The sequence below is a fragment of the Lampetra planeri genome, chromosome 2 (assembly GCF_965212315.1).
Source record: "Lampetra planeri chromosome 2, kcLamPlan1.2.h2, whole genome shotgun sequence".
Classification (NCBI taxonomy): Eukaryota; Metazoa; Chordata; class Hyperoartia; order Petromyzontiformes; family Petromyzontidae; genus Lampetra; species Lampetra planeri.
The window spans coordinates 32749578-32775343 of record NC_136108.1 but is presented as its reverse complement, the minus strand read 5'-3'; the positions used below and the strand labels follow the sequence as shown (position 1 = coordinate 32775343).

The window sequence follows — 25766 nt, the reverse complement described above, 5'->3', positions numbered from 1 at the left end:
TTGCATCCCACTGGGATTTTTGCACACAGCGTTGGTGAACGGCGTTTTTTTCTGCAATATTTTGCTGTCTTTTCTTGGATTTTCTGTTTTCACTTAGTAACATATTCACTTTAAGATGTTTTCTTGTTCATGTTTTTGTTTTTTGTTTGTTGCGGTTGCACCCGATTCAAGAGCCGAATGGCTCACAGGGCTATACCTAATAAATTAACTTGAACTTGAACTTGATGTGTCTGTGGGGTAAGAGGAGCAAACCATTCAACCACATCCTCGAAGTCTGCTCAATCCCACAGGCTCAGTGCAGGTCTACTCACTCTCAACACAGCAGGACTGGAAGCAACCGCTCTTGGCTTCGGGACTTTGCATTTCGCGAAAAAAAATTGTATACACACACACAAAGTGCGGCATTGAAAATTCTGGAAGAGAATCTAAGCAGCAGAGGTGTGGACTCGTGTCATGTGACTTGGACTCGAGTCAGACTCGAGTCATGAATTTGATGACTTGCGACTCGACTTGGACTTGCATAACAATGACTTTGTCCCACCTCTGCTAAGCAGACATTGGCATCGCGAGGCAGCGGACAGACATGTTGAATCCAAGCGCGGCGGGCTGACGAATTTCGGTCTGCTAGATTTATTACGAAAATTTGCAAATACTACTCTACCAGCACACGTTATCAAACATTAAAATACAGAGCGTGGGGATCGGCGTTGTCAGTTACAAAGTATTCTACCTGCCAATGGGGGGGGGGGGGGGGGACACACACGTGGTCTTCGCGCGCAGATATTCGTGTCAACTTTAGAAGAACATCGATGCATAAACACGATCTCGACCCGAAAAACAAATCTCCACAACTTACGTCGACAGCTGACAGTCGACACGTCGAGTCGACGCACGTAGATAAAGGCGCAGCCCTGCAATCGCTAGCCCACGACACTTCCACGAGAATGACGTGTCCTGCCTACGGAGCTCACGAGTGGTAGTTGGCCTTCTCTCTCCCTCCCTCGCCGAACGCCTTGGGAAGAGGTGGGTGCCGTCTATGGGAGGGGAGGTGGGGGGGGGGTGCGGTGGCCCCGGGGCAAATCGCACAGAAAGTATTACATCTGATGCCATGACGTGGAAGGGGAAGAGACCCCCCTCCCCCCCCCCCCTAAACGGGGGGCCCGGGGCGATCGCCCCGATTTCGCCGTAATCTAGGGACGGCTCCTTGGGTGTACCCACACGTGACATCACGCAACCTGTCGACTCATTTACACTGCCGGGTGCAACAGATGCAGGTGGGGATGCAAAAAAAAAGACAAACAACAAACTCGCGTCATTTTTTCACTGCCGCGCCGGGAGAACGAAGCTCCTGACCGACGACCGCTTTGAGATTTGCAAGTCGGGTGGTGCGAACCGTTCCACCACGGCAGTGAAACCCCCGACGTTCTTGTAAAGTCGACATGAATCACGCTCGTGCTGAATGGCCCAATGAGGCGGGGGTCCTACGTGGCCCATTGACTGCTAATAAAGTTCGCGTGTTTGTGTGCGTATGGGTTGCGTATGTGGGTTGTGTGTGTGAGTTGTGTGTGTGGGTTGTGTGTGGTGTGTGTGGGTTGTGTGTGTGGGTTGTGTGTGGGTTGTGTGCGTGGGTTGTGTGTGTGTGTGGGTTGTGTGTGGGTTGTGTGTATGGATTGTGTATGGGTTGTGTGGGTGGTGTGTGTGGGTTGTGTATGGGTTGTGTATGGGTTGTGTGGGTGGTGTGTGTGGGTTGTGTATGGGTTGCGTGTGTGGGTTGTGTATGGGTTGTGTGTGGGTTGTGTGTGTGTGGGTTGTGTGTGTGGGTTGTGTATGGGTTGTGTGTGTGTGGTGTGTGTGTGGGTTGTGTGTGGGTTGTGTGTATGGATTGTGTATGGGTTGTGTGGGTGGTGTGTGTGGGTTGTGTATGGGTTGTGTATGGGTTGTGTGGGTGGTGTGTGTGGGTTGTGTATGGGTTGCGTGTGTGGGTTGTGTATGGGTTGTGTGTGGTTTGTGTGTATGGATTGTGTATGGGTTGTGTGGGTGGTGTGTGTGGGTTGTGTATGGATTGTGTATGGGTTGTGTGGGTGGTGTGTGTGGGTTGTGTATGGGTTGTGTGGGTGGTGTGTGTGAGTTGTGTATGGGTTGCGTGTGTGGGTTGTGTATGGGTTGTGTGTGGGTTGTGTGTGTGTGGGTTGTGTGTGTGGGTTGTGTATGGGTTGTGTGTGTGGTGTGTGTGGGTTGCGTGTGTGGGTTGTGTGTGTGTGGTGTGTGTGGGTTGTGTGTGTGGGTTGTGTGGTGTGTGGGTTGTGTGCATATGGGTTGCGTGTGTATGGGTTGTGTGTGTGGGTTGTGTGTGGGTGGTGTATGGGTTGTGTATGGGTTGTGTATGGGTTGTGTGTGTGTGTGTGGGTTGTGTATGGGTTGTGTGTGGGTGGTGTGTGTGTGGTGTGTGTGGGTTGTGTGTGTGGGTTGTGTATGGGTTGTGTGGGTGGTGTGTGTGGGCCGTGTGTGTGTGGTGTGCGGGTGGGTTGTGTGTGTGGGTTGTGTACGAGTTGTGTGCGATGGGAGAATCGAGTCAAGTCCAGTCGCGCGACTTGCGTGGGGGGGGCAGGGGGTGCCTTGCCCCCCCCCCGCCTCCTGGTGGCCAAAGTTACGAGTTGGGGTCCCCTTTACAACACAACCATCGTGAGCTGTTTTCCACAACAGTGTCAAAGAACACACCAATTATTGATGACGCGGCTTAATGTTTTATTTTATGAAAATGCTTTCATTTACGTTCCACGTTGTATTTTATTTTAATTAGGAGCAGTGATGTAAAATCGCAGAGGTACGACTACTACGTAGCTGTAGTTGCTGCATTTTTCAGAGACAGAGCGCCCGGACAGCGTTAAATGTTCGAGACCCTGAGCACAACAATGCGATTAGGAACCGCGATATACAAGGGCGTGCTTCAAAAAAACAATGTGAACACTTCTAAGAATTTGCAACAATACCACAAGAAATGTGTATCCTCCGGGCTCTGGAGACCACCTGGAGAAAATTCCAGGCTCGCGTTCACAACGATGGCGAACAAGTGGAGGCCCTGACTTTTTGAAGCTATTAACATTACATTTGTGTTCATGTTACAGTGTATTATCCGTTATTTTTTCAATTATGTGTTCACATTTTTTTGAAGCACCCTGTATAATAGCCTAGGTGCGAGACAAATCAAATATTGGGGCCACAGCCTGACCGATTGCCCCACACCCCCTGAGCTGATAACGTGATCACTACGCCACACTGGTCAAGCCCCTTCAATATGCCCCAGTGCTGGCAATCGGGCTGAACGCGATGCGACGCGGATCTAAATCGCTTGTGTTGCCTTTGTTAAAGTGTGCCAGTGGTTGTGTTTGTTACGTGTACTCCAAGGATTGCTTCTCCGATGTTTTCTGGTTGTTATTGCGTGTTAATCCACGCGACGTCCGACGTTTTGCTGCAACGTGCAGGGGGGGGGGGGGCATTTACAGCGAGTCCTGTTGCTGAACCGAATCCGTTCGGTTCATTGAAGAAGCTCCCAACACGGCAAGCGAAACGTCGGACATCGTGCCGATCAAGACGCGGTACACACCCAACAATGCGTCGAGTAGCTGCACAGCCGACCTGCGGGAAAAAACAACCCCTACGCAGAGTAGCACTAATTGCCCGTTTCATTTTTTTTTGCCAGACGCTGCGTAAAGATCAGACCCACAAGGTAACTCAAGTGCGGAGTTAGGCCTTCCACTAACGAACGAGTCTGGTTTTGCATGCAGAGGCGTCTCCGTTTACACGGCGAGTTAAACGCGAAACGTAAAAACTAGCAACACAGAGAAGTTTAAGAAATTACAAAACGATACAGCATGTTTTGCGTAATGGAAAGGAATATGGAACCTTTAACGAGACTATATGTACTTTGGTGATGTTTCTTTTTTGCTTGGTGTAGAAATGTAAATACATTGTAACATACAATAAACCAACACTTCCATCATAAACCGATAAACCTCCACAGCGATCATGAGGCCAGTGGACGAGAACTTGAAAACAACACGGCACAAACTAAACCCAAATCCTGACCAACGAGCCTACTCGGTTGTGTGGCCACGGGGAAATGAAACACACCTGCAAGATTTCCACCCAACATTTACATCCCTCCAAAAAATAACATTTACATCCGCCCTCGTCCCCATCCACTGCTGGATGAGGGCCTCCTCAACACGCTCCGCCAGTCAAGGGGGAGCTGTTCGACTGTAATTGGCGATGGGGGGCCAGGGTTAGTGTTGGTGACAAAGGTGGGGGGCCCCCGGGGGGTTGGGCGGTGAGGGGTAGATCAGTAATTGTCTCAGATCTCACTCTCCACTGACGCTCTCCACGTGCCGCGAATCAAATTCAGGTTGCTGGGCCCACAGCGCAGTGTGCGTGAACCCACCACGCTGCACCCCCCCACCCCGGAGTGAAACATTTCCCCCCGTCAAATGTTCCCGATAGGAAACGTTTAACTCAATGGGTATAAACAACGCATGGAAACCCCCACAATGCCCTTCTCCATCCTCAGGCCAGTGGAGTCCTTGCGTACTCTTCACAATCCTCGATCTTTAAACCGCTTTTTTTTAACTAGAACTGAAATTGTCACACCCCCCCTACCACCACCCCATGTGGAATGGATAACCAACGCCATCTACCGAGCCGTTTCAGAATCCCCAAGCTTGTGCATCGTTCAACATTTCTAAGCAACAACGCCTGCCCCCCCCCCCCAAGGTGTGAAAATGGAGTGCACAGTCTGTCACGCGGGGGGGGGGGGGCACATGACCCACTCCAGCACTCGGTGGATGAACGATCGGCAACTAATAATGCATCGATTCTCAGGAATAGCATGGATTCTTATGCTTGCAACACAAAGCATCAATTCATCATGTGCGTAGGAATACATTATTTCCGTGTCGCGTGTGCGCGTGGCATGCAAATGGTCTCCGCCGGCTTAGGGAAGCCTTCATCCAGCAGTGGATTGACCATGGCTGTTGATAACGATGTGGACTTTAGCAAAGCAAGCGCGCCCACTTTTGTCCAGCCAGTACACACTCATCCCTGTCCTCAAAGAGCGCCGTAGTCTTATGTAATGGCCCTTATCTGCACACTCGGAGGCCAGATGCACGACACGCGCTTGCTGCTATGCCCTGTGTCGATTGCTTGGGAATCCAGATGAGTTTAAGGATGTGCAATTGTACACAATGGTCAACAGTTTTGATGTCACTGTGTATATGGCCTTTTAAGAGCCTAGCATTGCACTGTGTGGTGCAACAGTGCCTGGGGCTAAAGGTGTAGTGCTGGAGTGGGAGCTGGTGCAGCGGCATATGTCGGTGTGTAGTGTAGCGGGTAGTGTAGCGGGTAGTGTAAGCGGCTGGCGGCGCTGGTGTTGATTCAGTCTCGGTTGCTGGTGTCGTGCCCGCTCGCGCTGGCTGTAGAACTCAACACCTCCTCGAAGTTGCTGCTCGGCTGGCCTTCTCCACCTACCTTGGACTGCAAAGCAACAGACGATGAAAGCAATAATTAAAAAAATCACGGACGATGAAAGCAATAATAGTGGCGGCCTACTGGCTCAGAGGTCCAAGCTATTGAGTTGTCAACGCTGAAATCCTGAGTTCAAATTCTATGAACTATATTTCTTTTACCAGGTAAGGCTCACCAAGCTATACAGCTCTTTTCAGAAGTCACCTGGCCACAAATGATAGCTCATCGAAGTGGCTTATCACGTGGACATTTATCTCAGCCAAATACTCTTAAACGCACGCTTCGAAATGTGGAGGGAAAAACCATAGGACCCGGAGAAAAATCCACATGACCACGGGGAGAACATGCACACTCCAAATATATAGCAGGCGTCAGGGTCGGGATCGAAGCCACGACCACTTGTATACCAGGCGAGGGAGTTAGCATCTCGCCACCGTGGCACCCAGTTCAGAACTTGCGATTAAAACCAAGTTCTTACGTGTAGGGAGTTGATAGTCCCAGCCTGGTCAACAATGACCGCAAAAGCACATTAACATCGTTGCTGTCTGTAATTAATGTTGCAAAATTCCAGCTCTGATAATTAACATATTTGTTTCACTCGCGGCGCAAAAATATTACTCTTGCGTGCCGAGTGGGCAGGAAAGCGCTTCCCTCTACTATGTGCAGACCAGAGGTCACTTCAAGGGATTTCAGAGGTAGCTCGGTGCTGATATGGATTCTCTGTCTCATGATGCAACACTGATGGCACAATCGGGATGAATCTCGATTTGAAGCTTTCGTGACTGCAGGAATCCATACTCTTTGGTTCTTTCGGTAAGTCACGTGGGTAGAAATAAAACAAAATAAATCACGACGTTTCGATAGCAACACAAGCCATCGTCTTCAGGTGAAAATCTCGACAGCCGCGATGTCTGCTGCGAGCAGCACGATGTCTGCTGCCTTGTGAAGAGAAGCTGTTACCAGCAAGAGTTTATATACGTTTTTGAGAACAAAGGTAGCCGAAGTAGTGTTAATGGGGTATTATAGTATAAAGGTAATAAACAGCGTGGCATGTTAAAGGAAACTAACTTAGATTAGCAAACAGAATCGGGATAAACTTAGTGAGGGGAAATTTTTCGTAAGGGAAAAAAAACACGACTTGCGACGTGACGCCATTGCCCCAAACACCAATTTCTCCGGGCTACGTAACTAAAGTACGACACTTTTTGTCTACACTCAGAGGTGGCGAGCCTTCGTCTCGTGAAATGACACCGATAGCAAAGGAATAAAAAAAAAATTAACCCGTAAAAACAAAGTTTTTCACTATAAATCCTTTATATGCGTGGCGGCTAGAGTCCTCTCGTCCTCTGGCTTGAGATGGCTGCCACCTATGGGTCAGATGATTGCCTGCCACCATTAAGCAATTGGTAATTCAATATAATTCATTTTTTCCTAAAAAGTGTAAAATTTTTGAAACATTTGTACACTTTTAGAAAAACATTTACACGAAAATAAATTGTCACGCACAACGAGTCTGTGTGCAAAATGTCAGCTCGATTGGATCACGGGAAGTGGGTTAAAAAACGACCGAAAGATTTGCACGGTCGTAAGCGCGCAAGCAAGCAAGTGAACTTAATATAAAGGATTTAAAAAAATTGGGAGAAATTATAAAAAGTTGTAATAATCATAACGGTCAAATCATAATAACGGTCAAAAGCGTTGCAAGGCACAGCATAGGGGTGTTGTCTGCAACGCCTTAAGTTTCACCGCTGAAGAACGACAGTTGTGTGTCAAGTTGAAATCATTGCCGACAGGATGCAAACGGCAAGCCACTTGTGCACCCTGCGGCCGTCCACTCCTGTGACGCTACGGAGCTCGAAGTTGCGTCAGCGCGAGCGCGTTCGCCGGGATACCTTCAGGGTGGTGACGGTGTTCTCGACTCGTTCCTCGAATGACTTGAAGCTCGGCGAATTCCTGACAAAAAAATCATCCAAAACCCCATCCCCCATGGACCACGGAGAAAACGAAATATTAATACTTTAGCATTCACCACACAGCATGACGCATATCGCATATCTGCCGCATATTAACCCCTCTCGTAAAACCCGGACCAGCATTTGTGCAGTCTTAATCTGCCCCCCCCCCCACCCAGAGGCGTTCGCAAATCTGACCTTCTCACACACAGTAATGCTTTCTTAATATCACGTACCGTAAAGAATTCCCCCCTCGTTTAAAGCAGTCTGCGCTATCCCACCAACCTATTTGTGCACACACGGGTGTAACTGTCATTTCCTACAGGTGTTCACACATCTGACCGTTTCACTTGTGCGGCTATACCTCGGTCTCCAGCGAATCGGGAGAGGACGCGCGTGTGTGTGTGTGTATGTGACGCTGCCCAACGCTTTACACGTGCGCACAAAAAAACACGCTCGACAGCAAACAAGAGAGGCAGAGGATGTTACACAAATGGCACGAAGATGCCATCGCTTGGAGTGTCACCTTGAAGCCAAAACAAACTGTTTGTGCGTGCGGAATGCGATCGTGCGCCGTTGTTAGTTTTGTTATTTGAAATATGGCAGCAAGGCAGGCTTACCTCATGGCAGGCATGCTAATCGAGTGACGGATGGAAGAGTAGCTGTATCCCCAGGAGCGCAGGAGAGAGGCACAGAGAGGCTCAGTGCAAAGAGGCAGGCTTATTAGCGGATCATCGATTAGAAAGGCAAAAGTCGTTTTAACAGAAGCACTTCATTTTCAGTGGCCCCTGTCGTTTTAACAGCACTTAACTCCCACTTGAACGGCCGACTTCACCGCAATGTGTTGCATTGCAAATCGCTTTGTTAATAATAATTATCGCCATTATCGCTCAATTCAAAATCGGGAAAATGATGCATTACCAAGCAATTTCTGAGTAACTTTAGAGCACTCTAAGTCCCACCCGGAGCCACTTAAAATGAAACGTAGTCATTATTACTCACACAAGCACCAATAACCACAATTAGATTATACTTGGGGGAAAAAAAAAAAAATGTTCAAATCATTCACCAGTGAGAGTATTCTTGAGATGAGTGAGTCACGAAACAATAATTAAGAACACGGGAAATCACAGTAATAACACCCATGTAGTGAGTTCAACTGAACGATCTGCCCTCAATGTAACAACTCACTACAGTTGCGCTACAACATAATTCGTCAAAATGTACAGCCCCTTCGTCAGTCCACGACGAGATGAAGTCCATCCCCACGTAGTGTCGGTCACTCGGGCTGTTTAACCATACTTCACCACGCTGGCTGCTGAGGCTTGGCGAAGGGTGCGGTAACAAGACGAGTTCACGTGCCGCTCGCCACCGACGTTGACTTATGGTTCATTAATCGAGGCCAGCAAGGAAATCGAGCTCGGATCGCGTGGCTCAAAGTCCAACGCGCAAACCACTGCGCCCCCGCTCACCGCTCGGCCACCTTCTCCGCTCACATCGTTGTGCAAAGAAAGCGACGAATGTTTAAATCGCCCCCTTTCCATTTCAAGCTCCGCGTGAACGCAGCATCGGTCCCTTTCCCATCGCCGAGGCGGTAACGTTTGAACCTTTAAAGCAGGTGCCTTGCCCCTAAACGAGAGCGTGATAATTCACCCATCCGCCGCGACAAACGACCACCCGTCCCATAAGGAAAGAGTACAGTACCTAAAAGAATGTGATCTGCAGACAGCCCAGGCGGGACGGGTCACAGAGAGAGCGAGAGAGCGAGAAAGCAGGGTACAAAGAGTTACAAGGGGGAACGTACAATAGCACAAACAATAGCGCACGAAAACCCCAAACCACAGCCGACAGGTTGTCGTGCTCGCCCTGATGGAGGGAGGGGGGCAGAGGTTTGTGAATACGTTGTGTGATTGCAGGAAAAATAGCGAAGCAGTAGGAGGTGTGACAATACGCGCCCCCCTCCCCCCCAATGCGATTCAAGAATTTGTTGTTGTTTTTTTCAGCTTTCAGATGCGTTTTCCGGGATGTACCGAGCGTTGTTCGGCACTTTGTCTGACGTTCCGTTCCAGGTGCTGAATTTCTACCGCCAGATGGAATTCAGCTCCTGAAAAAGCTCCCAGTACGTGCAAGCGAAGAGTCGGACATTCGCACTACGACCCGAAAACCCATCGGAGAGTTCTGCATGTATGTATGTATGTTGAACTTCTTTCGCACCGTACGTAGCCTACCGTGCGAACACTTACGCAGTAGGATTCTTAGCGGCCCCTATTACCTGAACGAGTCACGGGAAATCCCTCACAGACCAAATATAAGAGTTGAACAAAATGGCTTCTTACACATGCACTTCACGCGTGCACTGCCACCTTAAGAATCTATATCAATAAATATTAACGCGTGAATCGAGGCATCATTAAACACCACCTGATAAACAGCAAAAATAAAAACAACAATATGCTGCAATACCTAAGAATGGGTACATGCAGGTAAAGATAGCGGCCAAGCCAAACAGGCATTTGGTTTGGAATTTTTCCAAAGCACCTCATCTCATTAGTACTAGGGCGGCCGCAATTGTACAGTCAGTTGAACACATAGGCTTTAGCGACCAATGTTTCACAATGAAAGGTTTTTGGGTTGGATCGTGTACAGCGAAGCATATATCTACACAATCGTTCGTTTCTCAGTCCGCTTGTCCTGGTGAGGGCCGCGGCTTTTGATAAATATTATGAACCAAAACAATGTTTATTATGGATTCTGAAAATCGATGTGAGGTATAAGATCCACGATGTTCGTCCAATTCCGTCCCATCATGATTATCGTGACTCCGTTTTTTATCCCTTCCAAATATTTTGCTTCCCGGATAAGAAAACATTTTACGAAATAACAAACTCGGTAATTAAAAGTTGCAAAATAATAGTATTGCCTACACAACAACAACAAAAAAACTTACGTTCGTCAATTGTTAATTGTGCACCGCTGCCAATGCAGCGTCACAAAATTATTTGTCTTATGTTACCCAATTAAGTTAGTGATTTGACAACAAGTTTTTTGAGATAATTGACAGGCATTGTATTAAATTTGATTACTTCTTCTTTTCTTATGGAACCAGGAGCACGTGCATTATAAGCATCACAGGTTGTAAAGTCGCAATGATGAGGGGAGTCGTGGCAGGCTTATGTTAAGCGAACTGCAGTTGTTGGGAGAACATTCGAAGCAATCTTTATTCGCACCAGAAATACAGCAAAAGCACGAAAAAATACTATAACAATGCAGGATTACAAAGTTATCTAAAACTAAGATCGTGAAAATCAGCACATGAAATATGATATCGTATCGTGAAATATGATATCGCGGCAATGCTAATGTTTACAATACAAACCGGCTGCGCATGAAAAGCCCTCTTGGGAGGAACGGCTGCCGATGATATGCAACCCCATTTCCCGCTGTACTAAGCCATACTGTTACATAGACGTGAGTGCAGTCCCTTGGCCTCACAGACCCAAGGTAGGATGTGTGGGAGACGTGAAAGAGCTGAAAACACCACCGACGACGCACGAAGACACACCAACACAGCAAACGCAAATATACACTCGCAGAAAAAAGGATTCTTCCGACTCTGCACTGCCACAAGGCAGCGGATCTGCATCACCGCAAACGTAAACACAGAAACAGCATTCACCACGCCGCAGTGCCATCTGCAGCGCGGAGATTCGCCTGCCCATGGGAATAGCATCCCCCCCCTTGCGAGGACACTATTGCTCATTGTGGCACGAAACGGCACGCGCACACGGGGGGGCAGGGGAGGGGAGGGGGGGGGTGGCAGCAGCAGGTGACATGCAACGCCGACGGGGGGGGCACAGCGAGGGGGCGGGCGGAATTTTGGCGCCGTTCTCACCTCGGCACGAGCAGACGCAGATACAAGTCGCTAAAACACGGCGACAGCCACAGGACAGAGGTTAGGGGGACCCCGTGCCACGGGGTGTCATAGCAGTGGCGTGGCAGTGGGCAGTGCAGGCATCGTCACCACCACATACGACACGAAAGCTACAGCGGTCCTCCAACAGCCCTTGCAAATGGCCGGGCTAAGCAGAAGCAAAATCAAGCCAACGGGTAGGGCTCCAAGCAGCTCAAGAGGCCCCCATAAAGAAACGAATTAACATAAAAAGGCAATTTAAAATATCTCGGCTCGGTCTTGTCTGCTTCTCCCACCTCACTACACCTGAATTTGTAAACATTTCTCGGAACTCACTACATCTGAATTTTTCGTCTATATCTCTCCTAATTATCTCGCGAAGATTTTATACATTTAAAAGGAGGTCCTCAAAAGTAGATTTCTGCTGAGGGTTAGGGCTAACACCAGCACTGAAACCTCAGCCCCATTTTTTTTAGCTTAACTCAAAACATATATAACGCCAGATAAATGAACGAATGCTGCTAAGATTTCTGAAACCCTCGGGGTCCCTGCATAGCGCAAGGAGGCCACAGCCCTGGGAACGCACTCACTTCATGTCTCCCAACTTGCGAGTGATGGCCGAGCCCACGTTGGACAGCACGGAGGTGGTCTTTTGACCGGCCACCGTCAGCGTCTCCTGGGTCTTCTTGTACCTGCCGGGACACGGTACCAGATAGGGTTGTTCATTTCAATATTTTTCTATTGTGGCATCAACGATGTTCGCACGCACCACACAATGGGTTTTGGAAATGAGTTATCGGTTTGCCACACTTATTAAACATTTTGCATTTATCATGTAGTGCGGCCGTTTGCATAAACCCTTTGAGTGGAATCTTCCCTTAACTTTGAAAATTCGCGGCAGCGTCAATCAACTGCTGGATGAAGGCCTCCCCGCACCGTGTTGGTCGTGGAGAGGTTGCATTTAAAGCGGATTACTGGATTGTGCAACGGTGGAATGCGCGGCTCGTAAATCAGAAAGTCGAGGGCTCGAATCCCGATTGTGGGCCAACGCTCAACCCCTTAAACCACTCAATGGTAGATAAACAATGAGTATTATATTGTAGGGAAATCAACAGTGGCTATTCAATGGTGAAACTCACCCAACCTCCCACCATGAACGTGTAATTTTTACCACTGGCTCAGGGTAGTAAGAAGGAAATTAGCACTGCCCAACACTCATTCCAGCAGGAAACTAGCAGCCAGTTGAAGTGGCACAACGTAGCAAAACAGAGATAGAAAAGACTCGGGTCGGCCTTGATTGTGTAATGCTATTCAATGTGTGCATATCCTTGTAAGTTGTGTAATTAGTGGTAATAATTTGCTATATTCCCAGCTGCACAACAACACAGGTGACGTCATGCAGCACTTGATTTCCTAAAATTTGTCCTACACGGTTGGATATGTACTGTGCGAAAAAAGTTCAACATACATACGACCATATCCTAAAATTTGTCCTACATTGGATAATCTTTACGAGAGTTCTTGTACGTAAATTCCAATATGAAAAATCGAATCTCTTCACGTGCATTCGCGCAAACGGCCAAAGGCCTCCCTCGCTCCTGGTTGGCGGTGCCTAGTGGACAAGGGCAGTGGGAGTTAGAGTGGCGAGTGTGGCCGGGGGGAGGGGGGGGGGGCGGCACTGACGCGTTGGTGGCCTGCATGTCCTGCCACCCGCGACTTAGGTTGGTGCGCAGTTCGTTGAGAGGGCTCAGGCCCAGCTTGCGCTTGATCTCAGCCGCGTGCCGCTCCTTGGCCGTTAGCACCTGGCGCAGCGTGGAGATCTCCTCCTCCACCTGCACGCAAGCACGCACGCACGCATGCATGCATGCATGCATGCACGAACACACACCCAACCATGCGATACAGACAGCCACTGCAACCTTGTCTCTATTCGGCACAATTCTCGATTATCCTGGGTAACAGCCGGCGGAAGGGGTGGCCCGGACAAAACAGAAACAAGGATAATGCACAAAAGTGGGTCATCTGTTTTTATTGTTTCTTAAAGCAATTGGTTAACTTGCAGCCACACGGGCAATGGATCACCGAGGAGCAACTTATAATTGTTATCATGAAAATAATTAAACCAGCACAAGTGTAAAGATATCTCAGTTAATGTTTGACTTTTCGCAAGCATGTTGTTATCCGCAATCCGGATCATCTGTCCATGAATAATGGAGCGAGCTGTATGTACCACACATCTATATATCTAAATCAGCTCAAGACTCCGGTAATCACGTGACTTCTGTGCCGCCACCCCCACTCTCAGTTCCTCCCCATCTCCCCGCCGCCCCCGGTGTAGGCGCTGCCCCGTGCTGCAGTGCCAAAGAAAATTGTGTCGCCTCTTCCGCCCTTCCCTCATCTATTCCCAAACCTTTTGGTCCCGTTTTTCTTTTCCCTTTACACTTATTTTCCTCTTATTTTCCCATCCTTGCTTGTTATCTGCTGCCTTTCCTGCTCCTTTATCCGTGTCCAGACATTATATCCGTGAATGTACTCGTTTACCGTGGTGTGCAACGGGCTAAAAAGTTGGCAGTCAACACAAAACCCCAACTCCAAGTGCTTTAAATCCAAAACAAATACAAGACACGGCTACGGGGCTACGTTGAGGGCAGCAGAGACCTATTGTTGCACTGTACTTCCGTGCTCTCACATCTATACCACCTGCCCACCTTCAGAAACTCACACCATGGTCAAACAACTGCCCCCCCCCCCCATGACCAGCACAGTGCGAGGAGACCCTCATCCAGCAGTGGATTGACAAAAGGTTTTGCCGACATATACTCTCCAAAAACACGGCATCTCGAGGACTGGTTTGACTGGTTTGGAATTTGTTTTGCATTTTTTTTGTTTAAATCTGATCTTTCTGGCTTTTCCATCAATTCAAAGTGAGATCTGCGAGTGCACATTCATGAAAACATTACCAAGTTATTTTTATTAACACACACACACACTGCATGAGTTGTGCTGTTATGGAAATAAAACTGTCAGTCGAGTTACTCCGCTGGGACAGCCAGGGCACCATGGTGGTGAGATCTTAACTACCTCACCTGGTATAAAGGTTCAATTCCCGACCCTGACGCCTGCTGTACATTTGGAGTTTGCATGTCTCTCTCCCCGTGGTCGAGTGGATTTTTCTCCGTGCCCTCCGTTTTTTTCCTCCACATTTGTAAACATGGCGTTTAGAGTATTTGGCTGCTATAAATTTCCACGTGTTAAGTCACTTTGTTGAGCTATCATATGCGGTGGCCAGATCGCTTCTGAAAAAGAGCTATATGGCTGTGGGCCTTACCTGGTAAAAAAAATTGTTAAAGTTTCATACTCTTAGGTTTTTTTCGGTAAAGTCACGTAGGTAAAATAATAATAAAAATAAATAATAATAATAATAATAATAGAAATAAAATAAAAGATTTTTAAATTTTTTTTATTTTATTTCTATTATTATATATATTATTTTATTATTATAATTTTTTATTATTTTTTTTGCCTACGTGACTTTACCGAAAAAACCTAAGAGTATGAAATCTTGCACTCACGAAAGCTTCAAATCTAGAAGTTATAATTTCTGCGCAGTGTGTAGATGCAGCGAACGACGAGTCAGCATTGCTTTCACCGCCGTTATAATTGTGACCTTCAGAGTTGCGGATCTAAAAAAAATCCCCCATATTTATTGACATATTTAGGGGGTCTTCCAAAAAAACACCCGTCCATTATATGTGGGACATGGTTTATCTGCCCATGTGATTTTGAGCGCCCCAAAATCAAGTCACCCGGAATGCACCCAATCTCATTAGATCTTGGGACTCTAAGCAGGGTTTAGCCTGGATAGCGCGTGGATGGGCAACCGCCAATGTCTGCACAGGATGGGTGCAGTAGGAGGCGTTGTGGAGAGTATAGAGCAGTGCAGCAAAATACATTGTTGTTCTGCACTCCTCCCCCACCACATTACCCCATCTACACTGACCTGCACTGACCAGCGTGGTGAAATATGATCAAATATCCCTCACGGACTGTAAGCCATGGGGTGGGGGAACCCTCATCCAGCAGTGGATTGACAAACTGGCTGTACATGCACACGCATGTGTGTCTCGGACACGCTGTGCATCCTGGTGCAGGATTAGACACGTGAAAGAAGGTGTGTGTGGGGGCTCCGAGCAATCGGTCGCCCGTGCCCCCCCCCCCCTCCTTTCTGCCCCCCTAGGGTCGGACGTACCTTGGCCAGTTCCGCCTCCAGCTCTTCCCGCTCCGCACTGCTCACGCTACAAGCGCCGTCCTGCACGGGCACAGGGTCCACCGCCACCTCCTGCATCGTGTCCGGGTCCAGCAGACCTTCGCACAAAATACAAAAATGTTCCTCCTTGTTTAGCCTGCGATAACCTCTTTTCCCACTGCACACCTGTGCCGTGCCGAGGGCGTGTCAGAACCAGCCCGGCAAGGCTCAGGTTTGTTTTTCCACCGCAGAAGCAGACCGTACAGGCCTTAATAGGCTCTTGGTAACCTACGAAAAAAACCTGGACAGGTTCACACGATTTGAGCAAAAAAAAATCTATTATGAATCATAGGGGTCGCGAAAGACTTCGTGTTGAATATAAGTGATATTAAATTATATTAATTCATGCATGTACACCCCTATCACTAACAATGACTATAGCGTTAAACATGTGTGATGCGCAATGCATTACGAGGAAACAGCAATGCAACAGAGAGATGAACGATATTTTATGTTTGCTTATTACTCCATCAGAAATTAATTATCCCCTGCAAACGATATGCGGTGTGATGTCAGGTCGGTAATTACTAATTAGGCATCTGCACTGGGAAAGCTCTCTTCGCAACTACCCTCATTAAAGCCCGGGCGGTGACGTGTCGCTAGCGGCAGCACATTCACCACTTATTGCAGAGGTCCACAGTTCGATTCCAGCTACCGGCCCGACTAATACCGCGTTTGCAATAATAATAATAATGCGCGCTGCCTGCTTCAACAGTGGACATCAAATATTCCCCGACGCCATTCGCAAGAGCAGAACCGTTGTGCCCCGGACATAATCTAATTCGAAAATGACACCGCATATTACACAATTGGGATTATACACACAGCAGGAATCATCCTCCCCTACTGGCAGATTAACATCCCAGGTCAATCTTGCAAAGAAGACTCATCCTAATCTCTTGAATTTTCATCTGGTTAAGCAGAATAAACTCAACTTAAAGCTCTGCTCTGTTATCGCAAATGACATTGAACTAGTCTTTTCTCAACCCTGCACACAATCAGGCCATCACTCACTCTCACCAGTGAGTTCGTACGGAGGAATAGCACTCTACAACAGCACGACGCTAAGTTTTCACATCCACGCAAGGGCTTCTGGAGATGCGGACTCAATCTCAGCGGAGTTTCTGGGTAAATGAGTAACAGTGGACACTGCTGTTCGCGAAACGTTCCAATGTGCGATGCCGTTCACAACATCCGCTGTGCGGAGTGTCCTCAATCCTGCCGTTTGTGGGTGCGTAGGCCATCCGCAGCGTCCACGCGACGTTCCCACCGCGCTCCATGACCGTCATCCACTGGGAGGGTGCGAAACCAGGAGGCTTGCCAGTATGTTGAGCGGTGGCGTACGTGCGTGGGGCCATGGCAACAGGAAAAGTACACCTCTGACTTGATCAGGCAGGCATGCGGGCAATGTGTGCCGAGGTGTAATAATATTATACGTACACAGCTGTAAAGGGGTCTGGCTCGACGTGTAAACACGAGGCAACAATAATATCCCCGGATTACCAACGTTTTCTGGTAGCATTTATGCACGAAGGTAAACTATGGATCAGTTATGACTTGTTGAGTATTGACCAGTAGTTGGGCCACTTAAACATGCTCCTGGGTTGCCTCATGTTGTAGGTAAGAGCTCTCCACTTGCATAGAGAAACCAGTCGACTGCAAGGTATTTAAATTCTAGCAAAACTCATTGTGTCAAGGTAGAGAATTATGCTCTTAGGTTTTTTCGGTAAAGTCACGTAGGCAAAAAATAATAAAAATAAAATAATAATAAATGAAAATAAATCAATTAAATCACGACGTTTCGGAGGCAACACAAGTCTCCATCTTCAGAGAATTATGGCCAATAGATTATTTCATCATGATCGACTATGAACAATCCACTGCTGGATGAGGCCCTTCTCAAGCTCTCACCATCTATAGTGGTCCTGCGTTGTAACAATCTACCACGCAACTGACTTCATTGCTCCATCTCCATGGCGGATGTCATCCTAGAAGCCTTCCCTCCCTCGGCTCTCATTCCGTCATTATTCTCGACCGTAGCCCATCGTCCCTTTTAGCGGCATGTGCTGCCGAAGCCCGCTAACTCTTCTTAACCATTACAATAAATGTTCATCTTCTTGGTTCTTTCGGTAAAGTCACGTTGTCTTTCCGACAAACCTGTTCTTCACCTGAGGATGGCTGCTTGCGTTGTGGCCGAAACGTCGTGAGAATTATTTTATTATGTTTTATTTTTATTATTTTATTATTTCCCTTCTACGTGACTTTACCGAAAGAACCAAGAAGATGAATCCCTGCAGTCACGAAAGCTTTAAATCGAAATACAATAAATGTTAACTGCCAGCGATTTTGCTGCTCAAATATATTTCTGAAAAGCACTTGTCGAAATAAGACCCGTAGACTAATGATGGACGTAAACATTGTTACATTTTTGCACCGAGAGACAGACTATGTTGCTTGGTAATTAGTTAACTGCCTGCAATTATCCGCGCAGTGTCATGTGGCCGATTTCCGTGTCCACACTGCACTCCCTGTATACCAATTAATATTGGGAGCCAGGAAACCATAGATACGCTCCTGTCAACCAGCCCCACTTAACAGCAGAACGGTTCAAAGACAGAGGCGATGAGCCTGGTGGAACAAGGATGCAGATGTGCTTGCGTAACGCCACTCAAAAATGTTCTTCGCGACGATCAATAACCCAGTGAAAAAGCGCCCCGCTTAAAAGGGTGTCATGCGGTAATGATTGTACACTTTGCCACCTGTTGAAATGTATCCAAACTTTTTTTGTAATTGGTTGTTCATAATTATAGAGGAGATCCGGTGGTGCAGTGGTTAGTGGGGTGCACGATGAACCCCGACAACCCCAGTTTGATTCGCGGCCACGACTAATATCAGCAGTAAGTGGATATCCAAACTGTGCATAGGCCTCCCTGAAGCAACACGTACTGACCAGCGTGAAGTATGATAAAAAAAACACTTTCACGACCAACACAGTGAGGTCTCATTTTCTAGCAATGGATTGACAAGGTGGTCTACATTTCTTATCTGTATTATGCATTTACAATCGCTGCTGTGCTGGCCAGGTGTAATAGTCAACAAACTGTATTTGAAAACCAGAGATCGCCGTTTAATCTCCTGGGTACACACCACAGCAAGTCCAGCTGCAGGTTGTGTGTCCAGTGTAGAAGCGTAGGCAGAAATACCCTCTAGCATGCAGCTATCTAGATCTCCCTCTAGGAGGCTTTTCAGCCAGCAGTGGCATGATAAAGCAATTTCAGGACTGCACCTTTATCGTTACCTGTTCTTTCATTTCAAATGTGGGTTTGATGACCGTGAAATGCTCACCCCAGAAAATAACTCGTTTATTTGCAGGCAGGCTTAGCTAATCCCTCCAACAATAACTGCGTCTGCCCATCAGAATTTCGCACCTCATACAAAGTGACCGGCGGACGTGAGTGACATTCACAATGAATCGCTAAGTCAGCGCATCGCAGTATTCCTCACCATCTTTCCTTCAGGCAGAGGTAACAATACTGGACAGGGCACATTCCTCCCAGTAACAGCAACACCGCTGACACATTCACGTCAAACCTCTGCACATGGCATAACCTGTCAACCCCTTATCAGTGTCCTACCTTATTACAGACCAATTCAGACTTTATTGGTCACCGCGTGCCCTTATACATCTCAGCGTTCATTCTAAAAAGTCCCATCACAAAGGAGAAACTCAAAGACATCTTTTTTTTGCCCGTACTGAAATGGCTGTATGCCGTATGGAACTGAAAACTGTATTTTCCTGTACAAGAATACGGGTAAAGCGTATGGGTTGACAGGTATGACAAGGGGGGCAAAAAAATTAGCTACCACTTCCCCTCTTTCATTTCTCAAAGAGGCCCTCTTCCGGTTTCGATAAAAAAAAATCCGAAAGCCGCCAGGCCAAAAGCTCCGTCGCTTCGCTATTGTTTGTGCTGGAAAAAATAACAAACAACCCTCAGCTGACCGGCTCCACGCACTCTCGTACGAGTTTGTATGTTTACAGATTTTTTTTAGTTTTATGCCAATACCCGAGGCAACGTTTCAAATGGTTTGCGCTGGCCAACGACAACACTCGAGCGCAGCGAATCCGCCCGCTGGCCTGACACGACGGGCTTGAATAATTCATAAAGCACACGCACACTGTCCGAGTTATTTTGTAAATGGAGATTAAGCCACATATGCGGGCATCTCCAAACAATAACAAGACGACGGCCATTTGTCACAAAAGGTGGCATATAGCCGTCACACCGCACTGCACTCCAAATGGATGTGCAGGAGGTGTAAACTGAACCGTCGTGGCTAAGCCGACTGGAGGGATACTCTTCGGTTTTATCGGTAAAGTCACGTAGGTAAAAATTATAATTAATAAAAGTAAAAAAAAAATCACGACGTTTCGGAGGCAACACAAGCTTCCGTCTTCACAAGCTTCCGTCTTTTGCCTCCGAAACGTCGTGATTTTTAGTTTACTTTTATTAATTTTAATTTTTACCTACGTGACTCCTTGCAGTCACGAAAGCTTCAAATCTACGACTGGAGGGATCCAGGCACTGGGATACAAAGGAGAGGGGCAGGGAGAACTGGACATGGGTGGGTGGGGGCATTTAATTCCATGCACCACGGCCTGCGATTGGAAGCGCCCAGCTGGCTGACCTCGTCACGGTTGAATTTGCCCGAGTGAGACAGACACACATGGGCATCTCTGCTCACAGGAGGTACAGGACTGCTGCTGCTGCTAGTGAGAGCGTTGGGTGGAAAAAGAAAAAAACCCGATTTTTCTAGCGACAGTCATCGGGTTTTTGCTTTAATACAATTAAGCCCGATTTCGGGGAATTAAAACCTGGTATAATGAATACGAAGCTCTGATAGGCTTAAGCTGCTTCCTCGTCGGTGCTGCTATCGTACTCGGGGCCATCGGGCACGGGGTAGCCGTAGAATGCGGCGGGCAGGTTGGTCGTGATGAACACGAGCTTCTCCTCCACAATCGTGGGCGCCAGTGAGTTCCTTAGCTTGGAATGGATGAAGCCCATCGTTGAGAAGTTAGCGAAGTGCTGTTCTGCAATTAGAACCAACTAAACCGGATTTCTCCCAATCTCAGATGATCGGGTTTAATATAAAAAGACAATTATCCCCGATTGTAAAAAACCCTACTGTGCCACCCTTGGTGAGAGCGGCTGGGGTGGGATGGACGCTTGGACTCTTTGGCTGATCACTCGCAGTACCGGGGATCCCGTGCCAACCCACGCTTTCAGCCATCCGATGTCCGCACCCCCGCGATTACTAATTCACGTGTTTGCTCACAGTGAACTCTATACCCTTGGCAACAATGAACATCGCTGCCGTCTCGGTACCCGCACTGTACAGGAGCAGCAGCAGCACGAATAAAACCCACAGCGGTGCCCAGCGAGCATCACGGCTCCGCGTGTTTATTCTCGTCTCGGTCACACGGGCGCGTGTCTCCCCACTCGCAGCTGCTCACCAAAGCGACATGGCTCCAAGCCCAGGCAGCCCCCCCTAGGGAGTCAATGTCGGCCGGGCGAGAGAGAGGGGGGGGGGCCTTTCAAACACCCACTGTGGTGAACACTGCGTAACCAGCAGTGTTGATCAGCACGGCCTGGCACCACTCGCCACCAGCGAACAGAAGTAACACAAACAAATAAGCAGACGATACGCCACCTTCACGTGTCTGTCCCTCCACATGGCAAATAAAAGGTGATTTTTTCTTTTTTACACATCACATTGGCCACACGGTTTTCATTTAGTGCATAAATGCAACAGCGTTGGTTCAACACAAGCAAACTCTGGACCGGTTTCGATAATTATTCAGTGTCTTCGTCGGCAGAGTTAGGCTTGCTTGAATTAGTGCAGGTGAAGCTGCCAGATGTTTCAACGAAGGGACCCTTCTCTGCTAGATATGGATCCTAGTTCGAAGAAAAACTATCGAATACATGTGTGGAGGGACCGATAGTGATGGGAGGCATCGTCCAGAGCCAAATTCATTGGGGCCACCTAAAGGACCCCGTCCCCGTGTTATCATATTAAGGACTCCGTCAGCGTCACTTCAACTAATAATCCTCTTCAGCCATGATCAATCCACTGCTGGATGATGGCTTCACAAAGCCACCTCACGACCCTGCCATGTAATAACCCCCCGAGCATTGGCACATGAGCAGACTCGATTTCCCCATCTGCGTTCCATTCCTTGGCTCCCACTCATGATAAAATACACGCGATATTAAAAAAACACACACTTGGCTAGCTAAAGCGCTCCACCCCAAAAACGTGATGAGATTACGTGGCTCCATCAGTTGAAGTTGTCCACCAGATGGACTTCTCAACCCCCGAGTGTGTGTCTTCGGCTAAAGCGCTTCAGCATGATGGGATTGAGGCCCAAGCCAAGTAGCCAGGGTCCCAGCTCTGGTAGATTTGACAGCACCCAGAGACATTTCCAGCGTCTGCCCGGCAGCCGTGCTCGCGAAAGTCCGTGCGAAAGCAAGCGCTGCAGGTAAAGTGTGCATAAGTCGGAGATGGGATATCCAATTATTTAAGTTATCTTATTCGACTGATGGGATAACTCATATCTGTGTGTCGAGAAGAAGCCCCATCGCAACGCAGCAATTAGTTGAAGCCGGAAAACGACAAGATCGGATAACCGCACGAAAATTGTTTGGGAATAAAGTTGCCTCTATTCCCACATGCGGCTGCTGGACGGGAAGTGATGCTTGGTGTCAACATCGGCTTCATCAGCCGGTGGGTCTCGCTTTCAGAAAACAGGATGTTGGGGAAGCTGCCATTGTTAAAGGGGCTCTATTGAACCCGGCACGGCTCGGGAGACGCTAGGTCGTTGTTCGATTGCAGAAGCAGAGCCGTGCCCCGCTCAAGACTCTGCTCGGCCCCAGATTAATGTCTTGCGAGGCCAGGAGTATCACGGTTTAGTTCTGGCCCCGTACTGGCTCGGCTCGATTGTGCCAGTGGAAAAGGGGGGGGGGGGTGTAACAATTTCTTAGCCAATTGACTCAATCGACGAACCAGAATATCTATTGATATACTGGAGGAATCCTATGAGCTATAAAGCAATTGTTTTCACCACATGTCCAGTAGGGGCAGGTCACAACAACATCGCCCCAGCTCATCCCACGCTGCTCCCCGCAGTCGCCACGGATACGCGATTGATGTTGGACAACTCATTAACGGGGGGCCATGGGGACGAGAGCGAGCCGGCTCGGGGAGAGGGCGAGACGGAGAGGGGGGGGAGACGGCGGGGGGAGGGGGGGGAGACGGCGGGGGGAGGGGGGGGAGACGGCGGGGGGAGGGGGGGGAGACGGCGGGGGGAGGGGGGGGAGACGGCGGGGGGAGGGGGGGGAGACGGCGGGGGGAGACGGCGGGGGGAGGGGGGGGAGACGGCGGGGGGAGGGGGGGGAGACGGCGGGGGGAGGGGGGGAGACGGCGGGGGGAGGGGGGGAGACGGCGGGGGGAGGGGGGGAGACTGCGGGGAGGGGGGGGAGACGGGGGGAGGGGGGGGGGAGACGGCGGGGGCAGGGGGGGAGACGGCGGGGGCAGGGGGGGAGACGGCGGGGGGAGGGGGGGGAGACGGCGGGGGGGGGAGGAGGAGACGGCGGGGGGAGGGGAGGAGACGGCGGGGGGAGGGGGGGAGACGGCGGGGGGAGGGGGGGAGACGGCGGGGGGAGGGGGGGGGAGACGGCGGGGGGAGGGGGGGGAGACGGCGGGGGGAGGGGGGTGGAGACGGCGGGGGGAGGGGGGGGAGACGGCGGGGGGAGGGGGGGAGACGGCGGGGGCAGGGGGGGAGACGGCGGGGGCAGGGGGGGAGACGGCGGGGGGAGGGGGGGGAGACGGCGGGGGGGGGAGGAGGAGACGGCGGGGGGAGGGGAGGAGACGGCGGGGGGAGGGGGGGAGACGGCGGGGGGAGGGGGGGAGACGGCGGGGGGAGGGGGGGGGAGACGGCGGGGGGAGGGGGGGGAGACGGCGGGGGGAGGGGGGGAGACGGCGGGGGGAGGGGGGGAGACGGCGGGGGGAGGGGGGGGGAGACGGCGGGGGGAGGGGGGGAGACGGCGGGGGGAGGGGGGGAGACGGCGGGGGGAGGGGGGGAGACTGCGGGGAGGGGGGGGAGACGGGGGGAGGGGGGGAGACGGCGGGGGCAGGGGGGGAGACGGCGGGGGCAGGGGGGGAGACGGCGGGGGGAGAGGGGAGGAGACGGCGGGGGGAGGGGGGGAGACGGCGGGGGGAGGGGGGGGAGACGGCGGGGGGAGGGGGGGGAGACGGCGGGGGGAGGGGGGGAGACGGCGGGGGGAGGGGGGGGGAGACGGCGGGGGGAGGGGGGGGAGACGGCGGGGGGAGGGGGGGAGACGGCGGGGGGAGGGGGGGGGAGACGGCGGGGGGAGGGGGGGGAGACGGCGGGGGGAGGGGGGGGGAGACGGCGGGGGGAGGGGGGGGAGACGGCGGGGGAGACGGCGGGAGGAGAGGGGGGGAGACGGCTGGGGGGGGAGGGGGGGAGAGGGGGAGGGGGGAGAAGGCTCAAGAGAGTCACAGGGGACACAGAGCTCGTCGGGGGGGGGCGGGTGGAATAATTACGACGGGAGCTCAGGGAGCAGGGGGGGGAAATGTTCGGGGGGAGCCAACAGGGTGAAGGGGAGCGTGGAGAGAAGGGGGGGGGGCAGAAGAAGCAGGTGAGACAAGGGGGAGAGGAATTGGAACATCCAAGAGACGAGGGAGGGCAATGGAGGAGAATCAGGGGATGTTAAAGTGAGAGTCCGGGGGGGGGGGGGGCAGCGTGGAGAGGCTGGAGGAACAGGACGGACAGCAGCAGCGGGGGGCAAGAGGAGCAGGAGGAGCAGGAGGAGCAATGGGGGCGGAGGGAACTGGAAGAGCGTGTGGGTCGGGGGGGGCAGGAACAGGGGGATCAGGAGCAGGGGAAGAATCAGCGTGTGAGCAGGTGGATCAGGGGAACCAGGAATCGCAGGGGGATTTGGGGGAACAAGAGAGCAGAAGAAGCAGGGGATCAGGAGCAAGGGGGTGAACGGGAGCAGTAGAAGCGGGACAGCCGGTGGAGTGAGGGGGGTAGCAAGGGAACAGGCAGGAACGGGAGGTGCAGTGGGATGATGCGAGAAGGGGGGCCAGGGGCGCTGGGAGCCATCGGGACCCCCGGGGTCGTCTCGCCGCCTGTACCTTGCTGCACGGCTTCCATGTCGGTGGGAGCCGCCGAAGTTGCGTTGGTCGATCTCGCCTCGCTGCCCGTCTCGTGCCACCGCCGTCGTCGACGTCGTCCCCTTTGCTGTCTCGTGTCCCCTCCTCCTCCTCACCACCACCACCCCCCCACCAAACACCGTGCCCCGGTGACGTCACCGCACGCCACGAGAACAACAGAAACCACCCCCCCCCCGCCGTGACGTCACGCCAGAGTAATAACAACACGAGACATGCCGTCACGCCAGAGTAATAAGAACACGGGACATGACGTCACGCGGGTTGGCTGTCACTCTCTCGCGATACTTTGACGCAATATGAGGGGAAAGTTTCGATAACTCGAGGTTAACGGTTTGTTTGGGGTTTTTTTTGTTAAACAAGATAATAAATTCATGGGGAAAGTGGAACTCTATAGCGGGTGTGTAGTTGTCTGCGAGGCCCTGTCGCGCACGCGGGCAATCTGCACGAGTAGACGTCGATCGACTCAAAACGTTGGGTTTTACACGGTAAGGTAAAACATAGTTTAGGGGCTGTGCATAAATGACGTCACGCACCTGGGGGGGGGGGGGGTCAGACATTTGTGACGATGTGTGACGAGGGGGGGGGGTTGAGAAGTGTGACGTCACATCAAAATGCGCAACTTTAAATAAATATAGACAACACGTTCTACTTTATTAAATAGACGTTTTAATAAATGTTTTCTCCATACAACATCAGAGTGCAGCGCCACATTAAATACGCACTACAATACAATAGTTCAAAGCGATTTGAAGCATGTTTTATTTTCAAAATGGAAATATGGTTTTGGGGGGGGGGGGGCAGAGCTTTGTGACGTCATATTTGAGGG

The 25766-nt window shown here is 50.4% G+C and overlaps 1 protein-coding gene across 2 annotated transcripts; it reads right to left on the bottom strand.

The window, feature by feature from the left end:
- Positions 1 to 2721: 2721 nt before the first annotated feature.
- On the bottom strand, positions 2722 to 25051 carry LOC144732210 (tumor protein D53-like). Of its 2 annotated transcripts, XM_078613606.1 has the most exons (7): positions 24902 to 25050; positions 15629 to 15744; positions 13063 to 13211; positions 11970 to 12071; positions 8090 to 8131; positions 7410 to 7470; positions 2722 to 5526 (listed from the first exon to the last, which is right to left on the bottom strand). In XM_078613606.1, the coding sequence occupies exons 1-7, from the start codon at positions 24918 to 24920 to the stop codon at positions 5428 to 5430; spliced, it is 588 nt and encodes a 195-aa protein (XP_078469732.1). In that variant the 5' UTR covers positions 24921 to 25050; the 3' UTR covers positions 2722 to 5427. The 2 variants fall into 2 exon arrangements, with proteins under 2 accessions (XP_078469732.1, XP_078469741.1); XM_078613615.1 differs by lacking the exon at positions 8090 to 8131 and having other exon boundaries at positions 24902 to 25051.
- Positions 25052 to 25766: the final 715 nt, after the last annotated feature.

Excerpts from the sequence above, each read along its gene's own strand:
- LOC144732210 (XM_078613606.1), bottom strand. Across the intron at positions 13,212-15,628 it reads TGGAGGCGGAACTGGCCAAG|GTGGAGGAGGAGATCTCCAC; the intron begins GTACGTCCGACC and ends GCTTGCGTGCAG. Across the intron at positions 5,527-7,409 it reads ACACCGTCACCACCCTGAAG|TCCAAGGTAGGTGGAGAAGG; the intron begins GTATCCCGGCGA and ends GTTGCTTTGCAG.